Source organism: Vulpes lagopus, chromosome 9, assembly GCF_018345385.1.
Source record: "Vulpes lagopus strain Blue_001 chromosome 9, ASM1834538v1, whole genome shotgun sequence".
Lineage (NCBI taxonomy): Eukaryota > Metazoa > Chordata > Mammalia > Carnivora > Canidae > Vulpes > Vulpes lagopus.
In genome coordinates this window covers 19012265-19034270 of record NC_054832.1, presented here as the reverse complement: position 1 = coordinate 19034270, position 22006 = coordinate 19012265, and the positions used below count along the sequence as shown (strand labels likewise).

At 40.4% G+C, this 22006-nt stretch overlaps 1 protein-coding gene across 2 annotated transcripts in view; it reads left to right on the top strand.

Moving 5' to 3' along the window:
• The window catches only part of COL14A1 (collagen type XIV alpha 1 chain), a 217781-nt gene that overhangs the window by 180018 nt on the left and 15757 nt on the right, over window positions 1–22006 (top strand). For both annotated transcript variants that reach the window (XM_041769636.1, XM_041769637.1), the window contains exons 43-45: window positions 9446–9481; window positions 10453–10519; window positions 13440–13628. In XM_041769636.1, the coding sequence (XP_041625570.1) occupies window positions 9446–9481; window positions 10453–10519; window positions 13440–13628 (292 nt within the window). The remainder of the gene's footprint in view (window positions 1–9445; window positions 9482–10452; window positions 10520–13439; window positions 13629–22006) is intronic.

Sequence of the window (22006 nt, the reverse complement as noted above, 5' to 3'; positions counted from 1 at the left end):
TATTCAGGACTGGATTCTGTGGCATCCATAAAGGAAACCAGGGAAGCTCCTGGGGGAAAGATTAAGATCAGACTGTGCATGTATCATGGCTAGAGACAGATGGCCCCAATAGAGAATAATCAGCTATGCTTCTGCTTATATATATTTCCATTGTTTTCTATTCTGTATTTGCCTAAGTAAATTCAATGTTATCTTTACAGGGTTTGGGTATAACAGCTATGTGTTAACTAGTCTTGTCTCCTAGGTAAAAAAAAAAAAAAAAATACAAAGCTGAGAAATTCAAGAATTAGTAAGAATGGGAGTAGATTTTTCTAAGTTCTATGAGAAAGACAAGATTTCCCATCAAAACACACTTAGGGGCACCTGGATGGCTCAGTTGGTCAAGTGTCTGCCTTCAGTTCAGGTCGTGGTCTCAAGGTAGTGGGATCAGACCCCACATCTGGTTCCCTGCTCAGTGGGTAGCCTGCTACTCCCTTTGCCCCTACTTCTCCCCTTGCTTGTACTCTCTCTCTGTCAAGTAAATAAAATTTTAAAAAACAATATAAGCAAGTAAATGTAAGTGAAACCAGGTGAATGAAACTAATTTTGTGCCTCTTAGGGTGTTTAACTGTGATCATTGTGAGGGGTAGGGAAAGAAATGAGCACATCTGGGTTGGTTTCCTCATCTGTAAGTTGAGGTGGTTGCATTAAATGCCTCCAAAGCCACATCTGTTATCTCCTGTAACTTTCAAATGGTTTCTCCTAGGTGCAGGTATTAGTCAGCATTCTGACATTATCTGTGATATACTGGGTCTGTATCCATAAACTAAAGTAATTGGAGATGTGTAAATGTGTGTACTACTGCAAACAGGTGAAGAATTAGTGCATGAGTGAAATTTGAAGGGTGAGGGTAGGAGAGGTTAATGAGTTACATTTCTATGGCTGCCATAACACAATTCTGCAATTTTGGTGGCTTAAGATTACACAAATTTATTAACTTACAGTTCTGTAGATCATAAGTCACTGGGTTAAAATCAAGGTGCTGGCATTTCCCTTCTGGAACTTGTAGCGGAGAATCTATTTCGTTGTCTTTTCTAGCATCCAAAGACTTCCCACATTCCTTGGCTCGTGGCCTACTTCCATCTTCAAAGCCAGCAGCGTTTCATCTCTCTGACCATTCTTCCATAATCACATTTCCCTCTGAACATGGTCCAGAAAGGTTCTTTGCTTTACAGACCTATATCATTGTATCTGGGCCACTGGATAATCTTAGATAGTGTCCCTAGATAACCTGGAGATGCTTGACTAAGTCACATCTGCAAAATCCCTTTTGCTGCATAAGGTAATATGTTCACAGGTTCTGGGGATTCGGGCATGGACACTTTGAGGGGGGTTGCTTTTACTGCCTACCACAGTGAACAAATCATAACAGAAACACTGGTTCTCATTTGGAAAGACCCCTCTCTCCCTCTCGCTACCCAGAGAGCCATATTGCTTTTTATTCTCAAAACTCATTTCAATAAAATTTCATCCACAGAGTCCTTTCCCAAAATATGAACAGAAAAGAATGCCTCCAGATTTTAGCAAGCATGTCCCTATTTACACACCGGAATGAATGGTCTCCTCAGCAGCCACTTCATATAGTGATAGACTTGTTCCAAATACAATGTCATTGCTCAAAAACACTTTTATATCTCCTCTTTTTAAATCCAGCTGATAATGGGTCACAGGAAAAAATTTGATTGTTTTATCTTCACACATAATTTTTTTAACCCACAATAATATTACTAAGAATGGTCACAGACATGGAAACATATTCTATGCTCACACATGTAATCTATGCAAGCAAACATGCATGTACACATGCACACACACACACACACACACACACACACACTCCTGTCTTTGCCATTCTTTCATTGCAAACTTTTCTATTCCTTTGGTTCTAGGCTATTTCTTGCCAGAAAAGACATCTGAAAACATTATCTCTGCTATGAGGCTTCAGTCTACTTCCCAAAATGTGCTCCTGGCAGCAAGAGTTCCAGAATATTTCAACAGGGCTCAGAGAGCAAGGGATGCTGGTTAAAGCAGTGTCTGAGGCCACGCATACACAATCTGTTTCTCAGAAAGCCATGAGATTTTTAGGACACCAAAAGCTTTGAGGTGTCCTGAAGTGAAATGAGAAAAAACAAAAAGCTGCTTTAATTTGATGAGGCCATCGTCTACCATATGTGTGCATCAGCTGCTCTTTCGTTCCTTGCACTCTTGCCGACACCTCCTAGAACTAGTTTCCCTTAACCCAAGCTGGGTTGTTCCTGATCCATGAGGAATGGAGTGAGAAAGAAGAGCTGGCTGAGGTCCTAAGGAGAAGAAAGTGGGGCATACGAGGGATGGAGAATATATTAGGTTAAGTAGAACCCCACCCTGTTCATCCACTGGTCTGTTGTAGCTCCAGAATAGACTCTCAATATGGGGCATACAGAAATGTCAATAAACTTTTTCCCCCCACAAATAAAACACTCGTTAATATTATCTTCAATTATTGTAAATCAATGGAAAAGGGCCCTTGATGGTAGCATGGGGGCCAATGCCACTGGCATTTTTATCAGAGACAGAAGCCATTTAGTGTATAGGCACTGGGTGGGGTTGCCACAGTAGTAGGCTTTGGGTTTCCTCTCAAAAGCCAGTTGTTCTCTAAACTGTCCAGCCCAGACTTTTCCTTGTGCTTTGGGGTGTAAGAAGCCAGATGCCTGCTGGCTGCCAGACTGGCGTGACTAGTAAAGCAGGCTCGTTGTCTTGGTGTTAAGGCCTTGATTGATTTCCCATGGATGTCTGTCTAGGAAGGCAGGAGGGAAAGAGACCAAGAAAGACAGACTGCTCCACTGAAAATAGCAACGTGTTTCCTAGGTCGGTGCCAGGAACGTGTGCTTTCGTGCACTCTGCCATAGCCACCGACTTGCAAGGATGGGTGGAACATGCACTGCTGCTGCTGCAGTCCTAATTCCTCCCTGAGGTTGGAGACTAGGCTGAGATGTGGTGCCTCTGCCGCAGTGGAGCAGAGGGTGATGAGGCACATGTCAGAGGGGCCATGAGTTTAGCTTGAAATCAGTACAGGTGGTTAGGTCCACTGCATCATTTAAAGAGCTGCCCGGGTTCTAGATGTGGCCCTGCCATGACCTTAACTAGCTGTGCAAGCCACATCGCTTAAGCAATTAATCTAGGCTCTCAGAACGCCAGTTTCCTGATTCATTCATTTAAAAATATTCACTGGGTAGCCACAATGTGTGCAAGATACATGGGGTGCCAAAGATAACGAAAATATTTTTCCAACATCCATGGAAGATCTAGAGAGAATGATGTTTCTTTATAAGTAGGTATAAGAAAAGGCAGGAAGTGAGAAGTGCCTTGAGGGAAAGACAACAAAATTGCTATGAAAGCCCCATTGAGAGACAGAAAAGGATAAACAGGTATGCCCTGAGCTGATGGAATGGGGAAATAGCTCCTGAATGAGGCAGCATTTCACTCGGATCTTGAAAGGTGGACGTGATTGCCGCCCACAAAGACAGGAAGATGGCATTGATGGGGACTGTGGTAAGACATAAAGCAAACACGAGGCACCCCGTCTTTTATACATTTTAGTATTTTTCAACTCTTTCTTACTTCATGGCCACTGCCACAGTTTTATTCCATACCCTCTTTGTTTCTCACAGAGTTTATCACAGGAAGCTCTAACCTCCCCCCTGGCCTCTGCTCCAGCCCTGGTCTTGTCATTCCCCAGCTGCTGAGTGCCTTCTAGCACATCTTTGGTGTGTCCTTCCCTGGCTTGATTCACCTCACTGGATCCCTGTAACCAGAGGATGGGTCCCAAATATTCAACCAGGTAGACATGGCCCTTCCTGATGGTTCCTTCCTTTCCCTTCCAGCTGACCTCCCATCATCTTTTCTTTTTTTTTTTTTTTTTCCATCATCTTTTCATTTGGAGTTGAATCACCCAGAATTATGTAGAACTCTGCCAACACATGCCATACTGTTTCACACTGGTTTAGTCTTTGGGAAACTCTTCCAGTTGTCTGAGCTGTTTTCTCCTCCTTTCTCCACCCGGGCTGCTTCTGGTTAGATTCTTTTTAAAACTGTGCACTTCCTGTGTGAGGCCTCCCTCACCTCCTCAGGCAGAGACACTGCATTTAAATGGTCCACATCCAGCCCTCCCCCGAAATGATCCATCCCTCGAGGGCAGAAATGTCATCAGACTCCATGTACTCACATGTTTTTATTCCTAGATTCCAGCTCAGTTTCATATTCTTAATAGGGTTTTTGTTAGGTCTTTGTTCTTCATAGGCCTTTGTTAAAAAAAAAAAAAAAAGAAAGAAAGAAAAAGAAAGAAAGAAGAAAGAAAGAAAGAAAGAAAGAAAGAAAGAAAGAAAGAAAGAAAGAAAGAAAGAAACTATGTTTGCATTCTAGGTAGGCTGATGTGCAGAGGAGTACTAGATTATTCTTAGAGATTGCTGCTTAGACCATGGAAGACCTTTAGAGCCAAGCGAGGATGTTTTGATTTGTGTTAACAGGCATCTTTAAGATGGGCGACTTGGACCGTACTGAGATCATTCCTCTTTCCTCAGCACTAAAATCCCATGAATCTATGAATGTAGTTACTGTAGTTTCTTTTCTTTACATTTCAAGGGTTCCTGAAATTATAGGAAAATGTGCCACTTTTTCTTGCCTACGTCTATAGGGAATATATGTTTTTCCCTCAAAGCATACTTTGATGCAGCTATAGACCTTCCTTTGCTCAGGAATTTTTATTTTGTTTTTGTTTTACTTTGCAAAAATCAAAGGAAGGATGTCAGAGACATTGAAATAAAAAATAACTTCTTGCCGTACAGATATTCTATTAAATGGATCTTTCACTGAGACTGCCTTGCTGTGCCCTGTAGCTAGTTAATAACCAGCATCATGAGGCTGAGTTTTGGAATTTCAGGACAGATTAAACATACCCATCCCTATGTACCAGAAGGGACTGCTGCTTTGTGCTTTTCATTATCACTTGGGTTCACCCTTTAATTTCTTTTTCTAAGTCTTAAATGTTTCAAGGAGGCCAATTTAATAAACAATAGCTAGCAACGGAGATGTCAAATAGTGTGTTGGTTCAGAAATAAAAATATTTTTATTAAGGTCAAATGGTTTTCAAGAAATGTGTCAGGTTAACACCAAGTTCTGGGTTGCCAGGGTTAGGTTGGAGGGATTTGTGATTGCTTTTTTATTATTGTTTAACTAGGAAACGGAATTGAAGATATCGGCAGATTTATTGAATAGTGTTCTAGTTCACTTTGCTAAAAGGACACTTTGCTGGGGAAAGAGTGGACTCTGGAGCCCAGCAGATTGTGTTCTCATTGTAGATTTTGCATTTTCTTGCTGTGTGACCACGGGCAAGTTATTTAACCTCTTCGTGAATCACTTTTCTGATGTGTAGGTGGAAATAACATCTAGCATTGTCACAAAGAATAAGTTAGATTATATTATTATTTTATTATTATCTTAGATTATTCTAAGATTACTCTTATTGGATAGGAGTCTTATAAGGATTAAATAAGGGAGTCAATCATATAGGGCTGTTATAGAGTTAAATGGATTAACACACTGAGAGCAATGCTTGGAACATGGTAAAAGCAGCTTAAGTTGTTAAACTGCTGGTATTTACAAATGTTTTCTGAATATATTAAAAATGTGGACTGTTTACTTATTTTCGTTTGCCGATTTTTGGGCTTTGTTTTACATCTAATGCTTGAAAAGCTGGTTCCATTAAAGATTTATTTCATGGTAACATATATAGGTCTTTTCTCCAGCTAGAACTTCAAGGGGACATTACTGCATCTCTAGGGACTTGGCCCCTTGTGGAGCCTAAGAAAGGAGGAGGACGACACTGGTATATCTATATTTCAAAAGAATTGTGAGGGAAGGGTGCCTTGTAAATCTTACTTTTGCAAACAGTTTTGTAAAGGAAATTGGATACTTTTTAATAGAATCAATTCTTTTTTGAAAAGATGTTACTTATTTTAGAGAGAGAGCATGAGCACAAGCAGGGTAAGAGGCAGAGGGAGAGAGGAAGGGAGAAGCAGACTCTTCTCTGAGTAGGCAGCCCAATGTGGGGCTCTGTCCTGGGCCTCTGGGATCATGACCTTAGTCAAAGGCAGACACTTAATCGACTGAGCCACCCAGGAGCTCCAAAATCAACTATTTTTCTGATGCTCTAGAAGCTCAATACCTGAGAATGTCTTAAATGTCTTTCTTTTCTTTCTTTCTTTCTTTCTTTCTTTCTTTCTTTCTTTCTTTCTTCCTTCCTTCCTTCCTTCCTTCCTTCCTTCCTTCTTTCTTTCTTTCTTTTCTTTTCTTTTCTTTTCTTTTCTTTTTTTCTTTCTTTTTTTCTTTTCTTTTTTCTTTCTTTTCTTTCTTTTCTTTTTTTTTTTTTTTTTTTAAATTTTATTTATTTATTTATGATAGTCACACAGAGAGAGAGAGAGGCAGAGACACAGGCAGAGGGAGAAGCAGGCTCCATGCACCGGGAGCCCGATGTGGGATTCGATCCTGGGTCTCCAGGATCGCGCCCCGGGCCAAAGGCAAGCGCCAAACCACTGCGCCACCCAGGGATCCCTCTTTTCTTTCTTTTCCAATCCAGGCAGTTGAAATGAGGCTGCCATCCAGACTTGCAGTAAAATTAAGTCATTCATGCATGTGGTTGATGTCTCCTTGAACACCTGCCCTGGCCCAAGTACAATCCTAGGAACTGGGGAGACAGGAGTTTGCGAGCTAGATACAGATTGACTGATGTGCTCAGAGTGGTTACCATGAGAATATACTTTCTTTGTAGAGTTTGAGATTCACCCCTGGCAAAAGGGGAGATTCTCCTCAGCTCTATTTTTTTCCTAAATTCTGTTCCTTGTGCTACCTTGTTCCAAATAATGTTGACATTATGAGATGCTAACACATTAGCCTTGTAAGGAACCCCAGTGACCATTTAATGTAATGGTTTGATCTGACAAAGAAGCCCAGAGAGTCTAAGTGGCTTACAGATATTATCTCATCTCTTTTTCCCAAAAAATATTAGAATGAAAAATTTCCAACAAAATTGAAATAATTTAGAGTGAACGCGTATATGCCCAGCACTGAGATTCTACTATTATGTATATGAGTGCATGTGTATTTTTCAAGAAAGTTCTCTTGGGCTCTGTTGATTATTGATCTCATTTGTAATCTTGAAAAATTATGATACACTAAAGGGTGGATATATTCTTCTAGTTGACGTTGACTAATATCTTTCTTCTCACTTTATTAACAGAACAAAAAGAAATTCAACATCAGGAAGTAGACAGCAGTCCTAGATTTATAATGAATATTTCCATTTAATTTTGGACTTAGTTGAATGTTTGAGTAACTCTTTTATGTGGGAAATGGGCTAAGTGGTTTTAGGAATATAAAGTCATGTAAATTATGGTTTCCAGTTTTAGAGATCTTACTACCATCCACACAGAGAGAAGAGAAATCCATGAGTTGGCTTGTAGCCATTGGACATTTGACTGGATATTTGAACTAAGTACTGCATTAGAATATTCCTACTGTTGATACTTCATTTATAAGATTTATGGCTATAAATACTTTAAAAGTTTTTTCCCATTTCAAATGTTTTCATACCCTGAGTACATCAGATCTGTGGGAACTCAAATGTGTAATATTGAGGAGTAGAAGATAGGGAGGTTGGAGCTAAATAACAAAAGAGTTTGAATTGAAAATCCAACTTTGTCACATGGCTGGCTGAGAATCACTGAGTGGCTCTGAAGAGAGGAAGTGCTGCCTTCACTCAGTGGGCCCTGAGCTTTCTAAGTTGTATGCTGGTGGTATCTGAGGAAGGACTTGTGGTTATGTGGGGGGACAAACTAGTGGGGGAGGGTCTTTGTTAGGGCAGTCCATTAGAAAGAAGTTACAAATGCCCTGGTCTGAGATGGTGAGGGTAGCACCTGGTCATGGAATGGAGGAATGGCTATGAGATATTGCAATGCAAAAAAGTGTGTGTGTGTGTGTGTGTGTGTGTGTGTGTGTGTGTGTGTGTTGAATAGACACACAAGATGCAAGGGAAGGGAGCAGAAAAGACAGAACCAGTGGTGGGCTCAAGCTGCTTGCACCTGCTCAGGAGAGTGGGTTATGTGCTTCTCTTTTTTTCTCAACTCTGTCTTCAGTGATAGCACATTTGTAGTTTGAAATCAACCATGGTAGATGGATTTACGCCTCCAATGGCAGCAAACACTGCAAGTCAGGGTGTCTGTTTTTCCCAGAAATCCAATTTCTGAAAGCAGAATTCTGAATTTGGGTGACTGTTAACTGAATAGAGATTCTGGAGAAGGAATTTGGTTGGGACCTGTTGAGTTTATTGTAACAATGGGGAACAGTCTGACAATGTGTGTGAATTCCATCTGTAAATGGTATTCGCTATCCTTTTGGTAGAGACTGTAAAAATATTGTTCAGGGAATCTATCACATTGCTTCAGAGTTGAAGCAAAAAAATGAAATGCTCTGAACACACACGTTTTGCTTATTAGTGTAATTTCATTACAGAAATGCTTAAAAACTCCATCATTTTTTCAGTAAAATTTTTTACGATAATAACACAGATTCTTACAGGTCAAAGAGTAGCTAGGCCACAAAACAAAACAATAATTCAGCTTAGAATTCACGTTAATACGAGTTATTGTTACCAGGAAGAATCAGGGTGAAGGAACTGTGTGCTGTGACGCAGATGAAAAACAGAGTCCAGTTACGGGCTTCCACAAATCTCATGTCTTACCTGATCCCTGAGGATGGAAGATCATTTACTTCTTTTGAGAGATATGCTTTTAAAAATGGAAGCAATGTAGCTGTTCAGCAGAGGCTTGTAAAATAAATTATGAAGCATCAGTAGAGTACAATTCATGGAGCGATGTGTAGAATGGAAAGATGTGAATGACCTATTTGGTGACGCGAGATCACAAGGCAGTATTGCTGCATGATCTCAATTTTGTGTTAAAAAAAATACTGTGCGTATTAAAAGGCTGGGGGAGTAAGATGTTTAAAAGAAGTACTTCTGTTTGTTGGAGTTTCAGGTTACTGTTTGTTTCTTCTTTTTTTAAAAAAGATTTTATTTATTTATTCATGAGAGACACAGAGGCAGAAACATAGGCAGAGGGACAAGCAGGCTCCCTGAAGGGAGCCCAATGCGGGACTCAATCTCCAGACCCTGGGATCATGCCCTGAGCAGAAGGCAGACTCTCTATCACTAAGCCACCCAGGCGTCCCTGTTTATTCCTTGATGTATCTATTTTTGCTGCAGAATCTCTAGAGCTAAGAAAAACATCTTAATAAAATTAGAAAAGATGCGTTCTCATTATGCCCAGCTGAATACAGTGTTAATAAGTAACTTGACAATTTAAATTTTTTGCAGGGTATCCCTGGGGCAAAGGGAGAGCGAGGAGAAAGAGTAAGTATCTTCTGGCTCTGTTTACCAGGCACAGCTGGCTGCACACCTGTCACTGCATTAGCCTGACACAGGATGACCATTTACTATCATGATTATTCATCGCTCTTATTCCATTCCCTGTGTCCTCCCTCTCCTCAGCTCACTGGACTGTGAACACATTGTCAGATGGACTAGCCCCCATGGGCTAGGAGTCAGGAGACCTAGTTTCTGGTTGCATATCTGCTACCATTCAGCTAGATGACCTTGGGCCCCTTTCTTTAAGGATAAAATGGAGAGAATCAAACTCAACTAATTCCAAGGTGGATTTGATGACATAAAATGGATATAGATAGGATTCCAAAAAATAAAAGCTCTACAATGCCAAGTAACAGAATGGGGCTTGTGTTTTCCCTGATGGGCTGATATTGGCACCCAATGGCAGGCGTAGAGTCAAAGAACTGGCTGTTGAACTTAAATCAGTTTATTTTAGGAGACTTCTCTCTTTTGAGAAATTGTGCTGTCACTGGTAGTAGAAACAGCAGTGACTTTGGGCTCATGCAGTTACCTCTGTGAAACCTGGGGCAACATCTTTAACTCTGTTCATCTACAAAATGGGTTTAACATTTTTCCTTTGGGTTGTTGCCAATATCAAATAAGCCATTGGCTGACAAAGGGTTATATTTTATAAGCTCTAAAGAGCTATAAATGAAGTACTAAATATATATGGGTTTTATGTCAAAACTATGAACTGGGACCAGAAATACTTACTTGATTTTTCATTTAACAAAGGTTTCCAGGATCTTTGCACCATGAGTGTCAAATTGCTGACTCCTTCTCTGTACCATGGTGGCCAATCCTATCTGTTGTGGGAGCCAAAGAGGCCAGGTGGGAACAGTGGGTTAAGTCAGATCTGCATCCTGGAAGTCTTGCCACATGGCTAGGCTCATGGCTCAGAGTCAGGAAGATGTTTTTTTTTTTTTTTTCCCATCCAGGGCGACTTGCAGTCTCAAGCCATGGTGCGAGCAGTGGCACGTCAGGTGTGCGAACAGCTCATCCAGAGTAAGTGTATTACAGTTCTCTGTTACTTGTCCAATTGAGAATCTGCCTTTTCCAGAAGTTGGTGACTCACAAAAACTCTGCTATAGCTTTGTTTCGGTGCAGATAGGCAAGCTTTACAGATGACGGTTAACTAACCTCTTTAAGAGATCATTATGGATCACCCTAGGATCCTGTATTGATGTCACAGACACCAAATTTCCTCTGTGGCGTCTGTCCAACAGCTTTCCTTTTGCCCATATAGATTTAATTTGACTGCCCAGATCAGATTTTTTATTCTTTCTTTGTCTTCAAATGGATAGTTTTTTGTTTTCTGTTTTTTGTTTTTTGTTTTTTGTTTTCTCAAGTTCTCAGCACTTGAAAGGTGCCGGACAAAGGAATCAGAAAGCTGCTTTCAGAAAGATGAGTCATTGAGTTGATTTATATCAACTCACTAGATTTAAATCAATACTAGCTTTTTTTATCCTTTTCTTTTGGTTAGCCTGAGGTCCTTCATGTGATCTTTAACATTTATGCTCAAAAATACCCCCCCACACATATACATATGCATACACACAGGGGCAGCCTTCATCTTACATCTTACATGACACTTGGGCTTCATGACAAAAATTACACTAGAACACACTGTATGTGATACCTGCCCCATGTCTTCATTTTAAACTTGAACCTTCCAACAGGACACTATGTCAATTACTGGTTTGTGTTCATTCACTTGCATACCACCTCCCCCCATTTTGCATTTTCCCCAGGCCCCCTGACATTTTGTCTCAATAATCTAACCAGAGGGTTACTAGTGTGGGCCCTTCTTTGTCAATAATTTGTTCAATTCCAGATAGATCTAAGGCCACGTAGAGATGAAATATTCAAACCCAGCCATCTCTGGCCTACCTCTGCTACCAGACCTCCTGCTTGTAACATATTACTCCACCTCCATTACCTGAGTGGCTGTATTAGCTTTGGAAGGTTACATTTTTTTGACCCAGGAATGTCTGCAAGTCCTATAAATGTCCAAGAAGACCCATTGCCTGGCTCCCAAATTCCATCTGTAGTAGATAAACCCAGTCTCATCTTTGGGAAGGCATCAAGTGAAGGTAAACATTAGCTGGGGGATTTTCATTAAAACATAAATTGTTTGTACAAACCATGTACAAGCTATCATCTTCAGACATAACAGTAATGCTCCCTATATCTTAACTGTATTTCATTTATGTTATATTGCCCAAATTAAATATGTGTATCTGAAAGAGAATTTGCCAGTTCTAAATGGAACCACTCAAGTTTGATGCCAAAACAAGATCTTTAAAAACACAATATATTACAAAAGTTAAATTGAACATTGAGTGGAACCCATCCAAAGCTCACCTGCACCTTGGATTATTCTGTAGGTTTCTCATTTCAAGTATACAGTGTAAATGAGCAGAGAATTATCTGAAGGAAGCCTAGGGGTTAAATCCAGATTGGACTCACTGATCACAGTATGTGGGATATTTCACAATAGTTGCTGTCATAGTCCACTGTAGAATAAAAATCTTATATAAACATATGATCATTTAAGACATGCCCTAAAAATTGAGAGTTCAAAATTGAGTTTTCTCCCCCCTCTGGAATTCTCAGATTCTTGTGAATGAGTTTGAGGACATGGAAACCGGCAGGGAGTGATGCAAGGAAGCTGAAATAAGCCAGGAGAATAGGGAGGCCCTTTCTGTCGATGCAGTTGGGAGAAAAGAAATAGAAAAGATTGAACGCAACTTTATGAGCAAAACCCAACCTGCCCAGGGGCTGTTGCTGACACCTCAGCATCTTCCCACATGCTTCTTCAGGTTCCTTTGGGCTCCTTATTCCATTACTTAGGTTTCTCTTCAGAACTTGATTCCTCAGTTAGCAGATAATTCTTCACATGCTCAGTTATCTGGTTTTTAGTCCAGAGCCTGATTGGAAGAATTACTCTAGGAAAGGTGACATGGGAAACTATGTGAGACCAAAGTGATGACAGCTAGAGAAGTGATGACTCCCCTTTAGAGTCTCTTGTCAAAGGAAGAAGCTGGAAAAGCAGATGTAGGGACATCCACCCCACTTGGACAATCATGGACATGCCCACAGACGGCCCATCAGTTACGATCATGGTCCTGTGCTCAACAATGCATTGAATATACTTTAGAAATAGCCCCTCTAAAAATGGTTACAACCCTTTATTTAGATTTGAATGTTTGAAAGAGGATAGGTTTTCATCTAGAAAATCCACTCACCTGGGAAAATCTTATCTTCGAATGTTGCCGGAAGACTGAGGCATTATGTTATCAAGCACTTTACCAGTCTATACTTCTGATTATTAAACTACATTCTTCCAGGCATAACGGAGTTAAGGGATTATAGGAGCAAAAGCCAGATTTAAAAAAAATAATAATAAAGCTAGTGGGAGTTTCTGCAGCTGGGACCCAAGTAAAGGTTCCTGCAAAAAAGGCTTGGCAACGAAGAGTCGAGTTGAAACAAAACACTTGTCTGGGGATTTGTGAGCAAGAGGGTGGAGCAGGCTTTGTGGGTTGGAAAAAAGACAAATACTTTGGAGGAGGGGGTGTTGTTATAGAGAAAAGGGGCAGCTCGGTGAGGGTTTAGGGATCAGATAAATGTTGGGGGCAAAGATCAAATATATGACTTCTGCCCAGTGATGTTTACTGGGATGCTGATGTGAGCTGTAGCATTCCAAACACTTGAGATGTGACTTGAATACGATCCAGATGTTCGTATCATCCAAAGTAAAATGTAATAATTTTTAAGTTGGAAATCAGCATATTTCAGAGGGGCGTGCTTTTCGTCTTGTGGTTGTCTCACAGAATTGTCCGGAGCCTTGACAAATAATACCACCAGTCTTCCCTTTCTGTGTGTGACAGTTCAATGAAGGATGTCTTTGCCCTTTGTGTCTCAGGTCACATGGCCAGGTACACAGCCATCCTCAACCAGATTCCCAGCCAATCCTCATCAGTTCGGACCATCCAAGGGCCTCCTGGGGAACCTGGCAGACCAGGCTCACCTGGAACCCCTGGTGAACAAGGACCCCCAGGGACCCCAGGCTTTCCAGGAAATGCAGGCGTTCCAGGGACCCCGGGAGAACGAGGTGAGCTGAGCCACTTCTCTCATTGGAACACCACTGAGGTGCGTACACTGAAGCACAGTGCAACAGGGGTGCTCATACAATGATGAAGTCCAAAATAATGAATGTGAATTGACTCCACCTCATCTCTTCTCTAGCTTCTTATTTATTTATCCCCAAGATTGAGCAAGTTGAGTAATCTACAAAGTATTTCATCAAGAGCCATATCTGCTCATATGAAAAAGAAGGATCAGGACCCCCAATTCACTTCTCCGAGGTTTTGAGCTAGTAAGAGAAAGGTGTCCCCTCCAGATGGAGAAATTAAGAACAGGTGCCCCTTCCAGGAGGTAGAATTAGAAAACGCTGCCCTCCTCTGGACAGATGTGGCATCACACATATGTCATGGTAAGTGGAGAGCTCACTTCCTAGATCCGGTGCTTTTTTTTGTGCAGTGCCCATAGTGGGCAACAGTTGGTGGCAGTCCTCAGGTGAGTCATGAGTCACATCGACGTATGATGTACATATGCCTATGTAGCCAGCTATAAACTTCTAATTAAAATACTGTTTGTGGTTCATCTTCCTGTAAGTTGCATTTTATTTCATTGTTTTGTGGGCCAACATTTTGTCTTTCCTACTAAAATTTCTTGACAATAGAAATCATATTTCTGTCTATATAATCTACCCAGCCTCTTGTTTTCCCCTATAGGTCTTAGCAGCATTGTATAATACAATAATAAGACTGATTGAATTTCACCAAGTTCTATAATTCACCAAGATCTCCCACTCTAGAAGCCACTTAAAGAAATGTGGGGAATTGGAGTTACCTATTAACCACAAAGAAAGTGGTGGGGAAAAAGAGAACTGCTAAAAGTACTTTCTAAGATACAATTTTATAGAATGTAGATCTGGGGAGAAGGTAACCTGTCTGTTTGCCCCGTGAATCCTGTAACTTTGGTGAGATGGGTAGGATATTTTCCTTTTATAGCATTTGAGATATAAAACTGCAGATTACAAAGTTAGTACTTTGTGCCCACTCTCGATCCATGCCAACGGGCCATGTGCATTTCTGACTCTGCACTTTCATACACAATGTTCCTCACTTCGGAAATGCCTTCCCTGTCTTATATATGTTCTTACTCATAGCTCAAGGCTCAGCTGAACTTCTGCTTCAGGAATGAAGTTTCTGTTGATTGCCCCAGATGACGGTGTGACTCCACCCCCCGGGAACACCTGATGCACTGACCTTCTTTCCCATCCATTTTTGCACTCACCAGGTGTAGATGGGCACCTAGTTGCCAAGAGCAAGATCAGGGCTGAATTGTATAGTACATGATAAGTCCTCATTCAGTAGCTGTTGCTGTAATGGGCAACTTGGGTCTGGTTTTCCTTTTCTGAAGGTTTTTAGTGCCAGGACACTAAATCAGCAGATGTAGAGAAGCGCATAGTTCCCACACAGCACACAGATGAGGTGGCAGCTGGGAAGGTGGCCACCTCTGTCAGCTGGGCACCCTCTGATGGTGTCGGTGATGGATCACCTGTGATGCAGGAGGTCCGGAGCCAGTGCCTGAGTCACTGTTCACAAGTCACAAGTTGTGCTTGTTCTTTTTGGAAGTCCTGTTCTTGTTCTTGCCAGACTGACTAGCCTTTTCTGCTCTGGAAGAGGACTTGAATGCTTAGACCAGAGGAAAATCTTCCAGGAATTCTCAAACAGTGGCCCAGACCACTTTTGAAATATGAATTTCTACGATATAGTTTTTGTACCTCTGTATCGATGTACATGTATTCCTAGAGTGTAGTAGACCAAGCGAAATCCTGTCCTGCGGATACATGGAGGATGACACTGCAACAGAAAAGTGAGAAATGCCCTTTGAGCACGAGGGAAAGTGATTTTAGATCATCGCCAATTGATAGTAATGGTTTTGGACTTGAGGCTAGGGTTTATAGGTCAAGGCCCAAGGGACTTTCCTTAAAAATAAAAAAAAAAAAAAGAAGATTTTATTTATTTGAAAGAGAGAGTGAGAGAAAGCACAAGCAGGGGCGAGGGGAAGACAGATAGGGAGAAGCAGACTCCCTGCTGAGCAGGGAGCCTGATGCGGGGCTCAATCCCAGGGCCCTGGGATCATGACCTGAGCCAAAGGCAGACACTTAACCAGCTGAGCCACCCAGGTACCCCACCAAGGGACTTTTCATTCCTAGCAAAGTATTCCAATCCTGTTGCAATTGGGATTTGTTACTGCAAGGAACGGTTTTTGTCTGATCTTATTGCCCAAATACCCAGAAAGTGTTGAGAGAGAAATATCTAGCTTTCCGCTAAATCAAAACAATTTAATTTTAAACCTGAAAACACTTCAGCCGTCTTTTCTCCTCACCCTCATTTTGTGTAAAAAAGAGCGTATGAAAATATTGAAGCCCAAGGAATTTTGAAATCAGCCAACATCAGGACTAGAAATAAAAACCAGAGATCGTAAGGTTGGTGTTGTTGTTTTCTACATAAAATATGATTATCACAGTGCTCTATATATGATTTTGAAAGGACACTATATTGTAGTAAGGAAAAATAACTATTATTATTCAGGAATGCATTTAGAATGCATTGGAATGGAATGGTAAACTACAAAAGCAATGCGAAAAGAAATATGTTGTTGAGTACTTCAGCCTAGCCTTTAAGTGAACCTCACTTTCTTCTGAGGCTTCCTGTGTGTCCCACATGAATCTTCATAAAAGAAATTCACCACTCCATTGGCTTGTCTAATTTTTCATTAGAAGTGCTCCATCTGGGGCAGCCCCAGTGGTGCAGCGGTTTAGCGCCACCTGCAGCCCGGGGTGTGATCCTGGAGACCCGAGATCGAGTCGCACGTCGGGCTCCCTGCATGGAGCCTGCTTCTCCCTCTGCTTGTGTCTCTGCCTCTCTCTGGCTCGCTCTCTCTGAATAAATAAATAAATAAATAAATAAATAAATAAATAAATAAATCTATCTTAAAAAAAAAAGAAGTGCTCCATCTGGTCCTTATTATAATTTTCCAAAGTTTTTATTTTATTTTTATTTTATTTTTATAATTTTCCAAAGTTTTTAAAGTAAGCTCTATGCCCACATGGAGCTTGAACTCATCACCCTGAGATCAAGGATTGTATGCTCTACCAACTGAGCCATCCAGGCACCCCTAATTTTTCAACGAATCTTTTGAACTCTTTTACATAGGATATACAGTAAGAAATACATTTTTCATCATGATGCAGTATGCATGTGTATGTGTATGTAACTGAAGCAAAAAGGAATACTACTGATCCTTACTATCATTTCCTGTTTCCCTCTGTTAAAAGGTTGAGGAGCAGCCTTGTATTTTATTACTTCAGTTCAGAATACATTGCCCTACTACAAAATCTTTGATTAACCCAACCATTAGCACTGAGCTAGCCAAAGAATATGCATTTTTGGAGAACAGAAAAGGAATTACAAATACTACTCCCATATCAGCAGTGTGAAATAGAGACTGTTCTCGACTTACCTTAAGCACCCAACAGAAGACTATATTTTGCCTCCATCTGATTAGCCATCTCCCTCTCATTAACCCTTCATCTCCTTTAACTTAAACAAAGTATTTTTTCATAACTCTGTGGGGAGCAGTCTTCTAGCTGTGTTCACAAAATGAATCCCAATATACAGAATCCTTCGAATTTAAGGATTTGAAGGACTCCTGTTGCTCATGTTGTTCATCTAAGGCTTGAACTCCAACCTGGACTTGTGTGATTATTAGCACCCAGAAGTAAAGAGGTGCCATCTGCATAGCAGAAGCAAAATGTTATGCAGCTCAATTTCTCACCTTCTTTTTCATCTTGTCACTCATACGATATGGCTCATGCAGAGCAAAGAAAAGCTGTTCTTCCATGGGCTATGATTTTGTTGCCTTTCCCCATTAAATACTGCACTGTCTTCAGGGAAATGGCTCTCTATCCTGGCTTCCAAAGTCCTCAAAGGCTCTAGAGTTCCTCTGTTGTTCCCTGACCTGAAACAACCAAATCCTGACTTTTCTGATCTGAATTCACTCTCCAATCAGAGCCTTGTGTGATTCTAACTAGACCCTAGAAGACAACTTCATTTCTAATTCTGATCTTTGTGTATCATTTCCAGATGACTAATCTCATATTTCCTTATTCCATTTATTTAAATGCTCATATTTCACTCTGGTGTCCTGAATCATATATTAACGGTCAAAAAAAAGTTTGTTGGGTCTATATTTGGCAAAATTAAGTTTCTTATTTACTTGAAAAGAACTGAGACAGTTTCTTGATCTCAGTATTAATGCAAACCCTTCTGTTTCCATCTTTCTCCAAAAAATATTGGATCATAGGAGCCATCCAACTTAAGATTTTCGTGTTCAGATTGTACATCCATGAAGCTGGAATTTAGATCTGGTTTATTTTGTACAATAAATCAGTAAATATTTATTGAATGCAGGGTTAGTGTAAGGCTTTTGGCTTCACAGTGTGTGAGATAATACTATTATTTATGGCTTTCATTTATTAGGCACTAAATGTATCTGCCAATATTATGCTCAGTCCTATATACACACTCTCTCATTTGGATTAAATAGAAGACGTGGTTTGGATAAGGAAGGAATGTGAAACATTACTGAAGATGCAGGTTGGGAGAGAAAATGCTAAGTGAGTTACGTTGAAAGTAGATGCTGTCAGAATTTAGAGGAAGACATCACTGTGGCCTTTGAAAAGAAAAGGTGCCAATGTTTCTTAACCAACTACTGTTGTTAAGCGACTGTTAGTTGCTTGACACATTATTAATGCTCATAAAAATATTACAATGTCAATATTAGCTCTATTTTTAAAAAAGATTTTATCTATATATTTATTTACTTATTTGAGAGAGCATAAGCATAGGGGGAGGGGCAGAGGGAGAAACAATCTCAAGCAGACTCCCTACTGAGTCCAGAGCCTGATGCAAGGTTAAGTCCCAGGACCCCAAGATCATGACCTGAGCTAAAACTAAGAGTCAGACACTCAACCAGCTGAGCCACCCTGGTGCCCTTAGCTCCATTTTTAAGTGAGAAAACAGACTCAGCTTGTTTGTTAGTTGTCCAAGGTCACATCGCTAGATGATAGGGGACCAGAATTCAAGTCCAAATCTGCATCATTCCAGAATATCTGTGCTTGCTCTACTCTGCCCTGTAGCTACCTTGGAATTTATTGCTGGGGACTCCCATGGGAGAGGCCAGAACCGTGCAGGGTCTAGGGGACCCCTGTTTCGTTGTGGCTCTTACTAACCACAATTCATGATTCAGCTCACACAAACAAGTCAACAGCTGAACTGACCCTAATGTCACAGTGGGTCATGGTTGTATTTTTTGTAAGCTCCTTGCACACTCTGCTCTGTATTTGGAGAGCCTTGGGACATCCATGAACCAGCAAATGACCAGCTTTGAGGTGATTTGTTGGATAAACATGAATGTGATAAAAATATCTTCCATGATTTTACATTTTGGCACTTGAATTTTTTTTTTTTTTTTTTTTTGGATTTTAGCATGTGCCCAGGCTACAGAAGAGTCTAAGTAGGGAAACTACATGGAGGGAAGCTGGCCATGAATCTGGCAATTTAGAGTGCACCTATAGAATTATACTTCTGTTATAACATCTAACCCTGGGAGAATTAGAGGAGAAACCTGGAACAAGGCAATTTCCTCTTGTTTTACTTGTGGTATTTTAGAAGGGAACTAGTTTCACTTCACTATTTGATGCTGCTTTAGATGAGTAGCAGGACGGGATGTCACTTGGGCATCAATCATATATGCCAGCACCCGAGCTTTGCCACTTACTAGCTGTGTAATCTTGGCTGCTTAATTGTACAATTTTTTTTAAGATTTTATTTATTCATGAGAGACAGAGAGAGAGAGGCAGAGACACAGGCAAAGGGAGAAGCAGGCTCTATGCAGGGAACCTGATGTGGGACTCCATCCGGGGTCTCCAGGATCACGCCCTGGGCCGAAGGCAGGCACTAAACCGCTGAGCCACCCAGGGATCCCAATCAGACAATTTAATCTTTTTTTATCTTCATTCATCCATTGAACCAGCACTTACTGGGCATCTGCTACTTGTCAGGCACTGTGCTGCATGTTAATGACATAGTGGTAAACCGGGCATACGTTTTCTACCTTTCCTTACCTAGCATGGACATAGGTATAAAACAGACTTACAAAAACTACACAAATAGTTTCATTTAGTTACATAAGTTGTAAGTGCCAGGGGAAAAATAATCCATGATGCCATGCAAATGTAGAAGAGGGGACTCTGACTTACTCTGTCAAGTCAGTGATGTTTTAGCTGAGACCTGAAAGTTGAGGAGTTTGGCATATCAATAAGAGAGTCAGAGGAGAACATTCTAGGCAGAGATAGCAATAATCTGTGCAAAGGTCCTGAGGTGGGAAAGGGCTTGAAACCTTTAAAGCCATGATTCTCAACAGTAGTTTCTCAAAAATTTGTCTCCTTTTCAACAAATTATTTACATCTCCTTTACTGTTCCAAAATGAAATTCATAGATAATAAATATAGCTTGCCTTCATACTAGTTAAAAACTAGAGTGCCATCTAGTGTAACATAAAGAAGTAAAATGAAAGTTATTTATAGTTAAATCATTTATTCCAGTATGCAATCTGATCATAATTACACTGGAAACAGAACAAAGAAGTCAAAATGTATTTGTATTAAATAATTACTGAGAATGCAACAACTACAAGTTCAGGCTGATGTAGCCAAGCTTTATCAATAACATGTCATTCTGCATTTGTCCCTATTGTGTTCACAGTGAAGATTGTAAGAGCAAATACATCATTGGCATTATGCAAATCAGTAAATCATCTACTTTTTTCAGACACCTGTTCCTTGGTTAACAGATCTTTTGATTTTTCTATTATATTTCTTTTTCCTACTGGGGCTTTCTCCAGAGAACCCTATACCACTATCTCCTTCCACCCATCGACAGTCGTGATGTCTTCACCCATGCTAGTGCCTTGGAAAAAATTGAGTGGAAATGACTGGGAGGTATCATTCCAAAGATTTTCCACATTGGAATGCATTAGTTTCTATAAATGTCATTAGCACTTTATACCTACTCTGTGGGATCAAATACTTGGGATGCAATATTAGTATTGAGGCTTTAAAAAATAACAGTGCTGGAATGTCATCTTTAATCACAAGAAAATTTCATGTTTTTGTTTAAGAGCCTGATGCTAGGGCACTTTCCCCACTCTGTTTGTTGCCCAGATTAATTTCTTATTGTTCTTTGAGGATGTAATCCCTGAATGACTTTTCAAAGTTGCAAAATTATTTGCAAATTTATTCCCCTTTAGTTTTCCCTGCTACTGAAGACCACATTTCTAAGGATTGAATGTAAAGAAAGATAAGACTTAAGGATCAATTTTTTATGTAAGTCCTAAGGCACTGTGATTAATTTGAAAAAGATGAACTCTGTTCCAGAAAATGAGAAAGGGGGTATGTGAGAAGGGTGAGAAGGATGAGAAGATGCAACGCAACCCAGCCCCTGAAGCAAACACACGTAGAGAAGGAACCTGCCATACTCTGGTTGCCGGAAGTCAATGACAAGCCCCTTTGGAAACATAGAAATGGCTAAATCTGAGTCCCTAAGGTTCATGCCCATTTCACGTGAACTAACAAGTGTGAAGAAGGCTAGAGAGAAAGCTGGGTCTCAGGCTGATTTGAAGCTGAGAGAGAGAAATAGGGTTCTTGTGTTCAATATTTCTGTGGTTGAAAAGAGCTGTTGGCACCGAAGATACATTTGGCTGAAGGCTTTGGTCACAAATGCAGAATAAAAGCATCCCAGTTGCCAGACAGGAATGCCTTGATGCTGAGCATCTGTGGAACTTCTTGATGTCCCTTTTATCCTGGCTTATTCCTGGAAGAATTATCTTTATGGGACAGATCAACTTGATTAAAGATAAAGGGTTGGCAGGGCTCTTGTAATAATTGGCTTGTTGGTACTTAAATATTTACAAGTCTTCTCTGTGATGTTGTATTATATTTGATATTCGGTTGCACGAGGCATAGTCTTTTCATTGCTGTTAAAAATCTGCTGACGTGCATGTTTCTTTACTCATCCTCTGTCTCTCATTTCCTGAGAGATAAACTCCAGAGAAAGAAAGGTAGCTTTCTCTTTTCTCACCCAATAGTCATGTGGTAAAGTCCAATTTGAGGTGCTCTGGAATAAGACTTTTCTCTGAAGGTTTGATATATTGTTTGTTCCTAATGTATAGTAACCCAAATGCATAGAAAAGAAATGCTTTTTTCTTTTTCTTCACTGTATCATCTTTTATTTTGTTAGGGTTATTTTTCTTCTCTATTACAAATTGACTCCTTACATTCAACATGGCTGCAGAGAA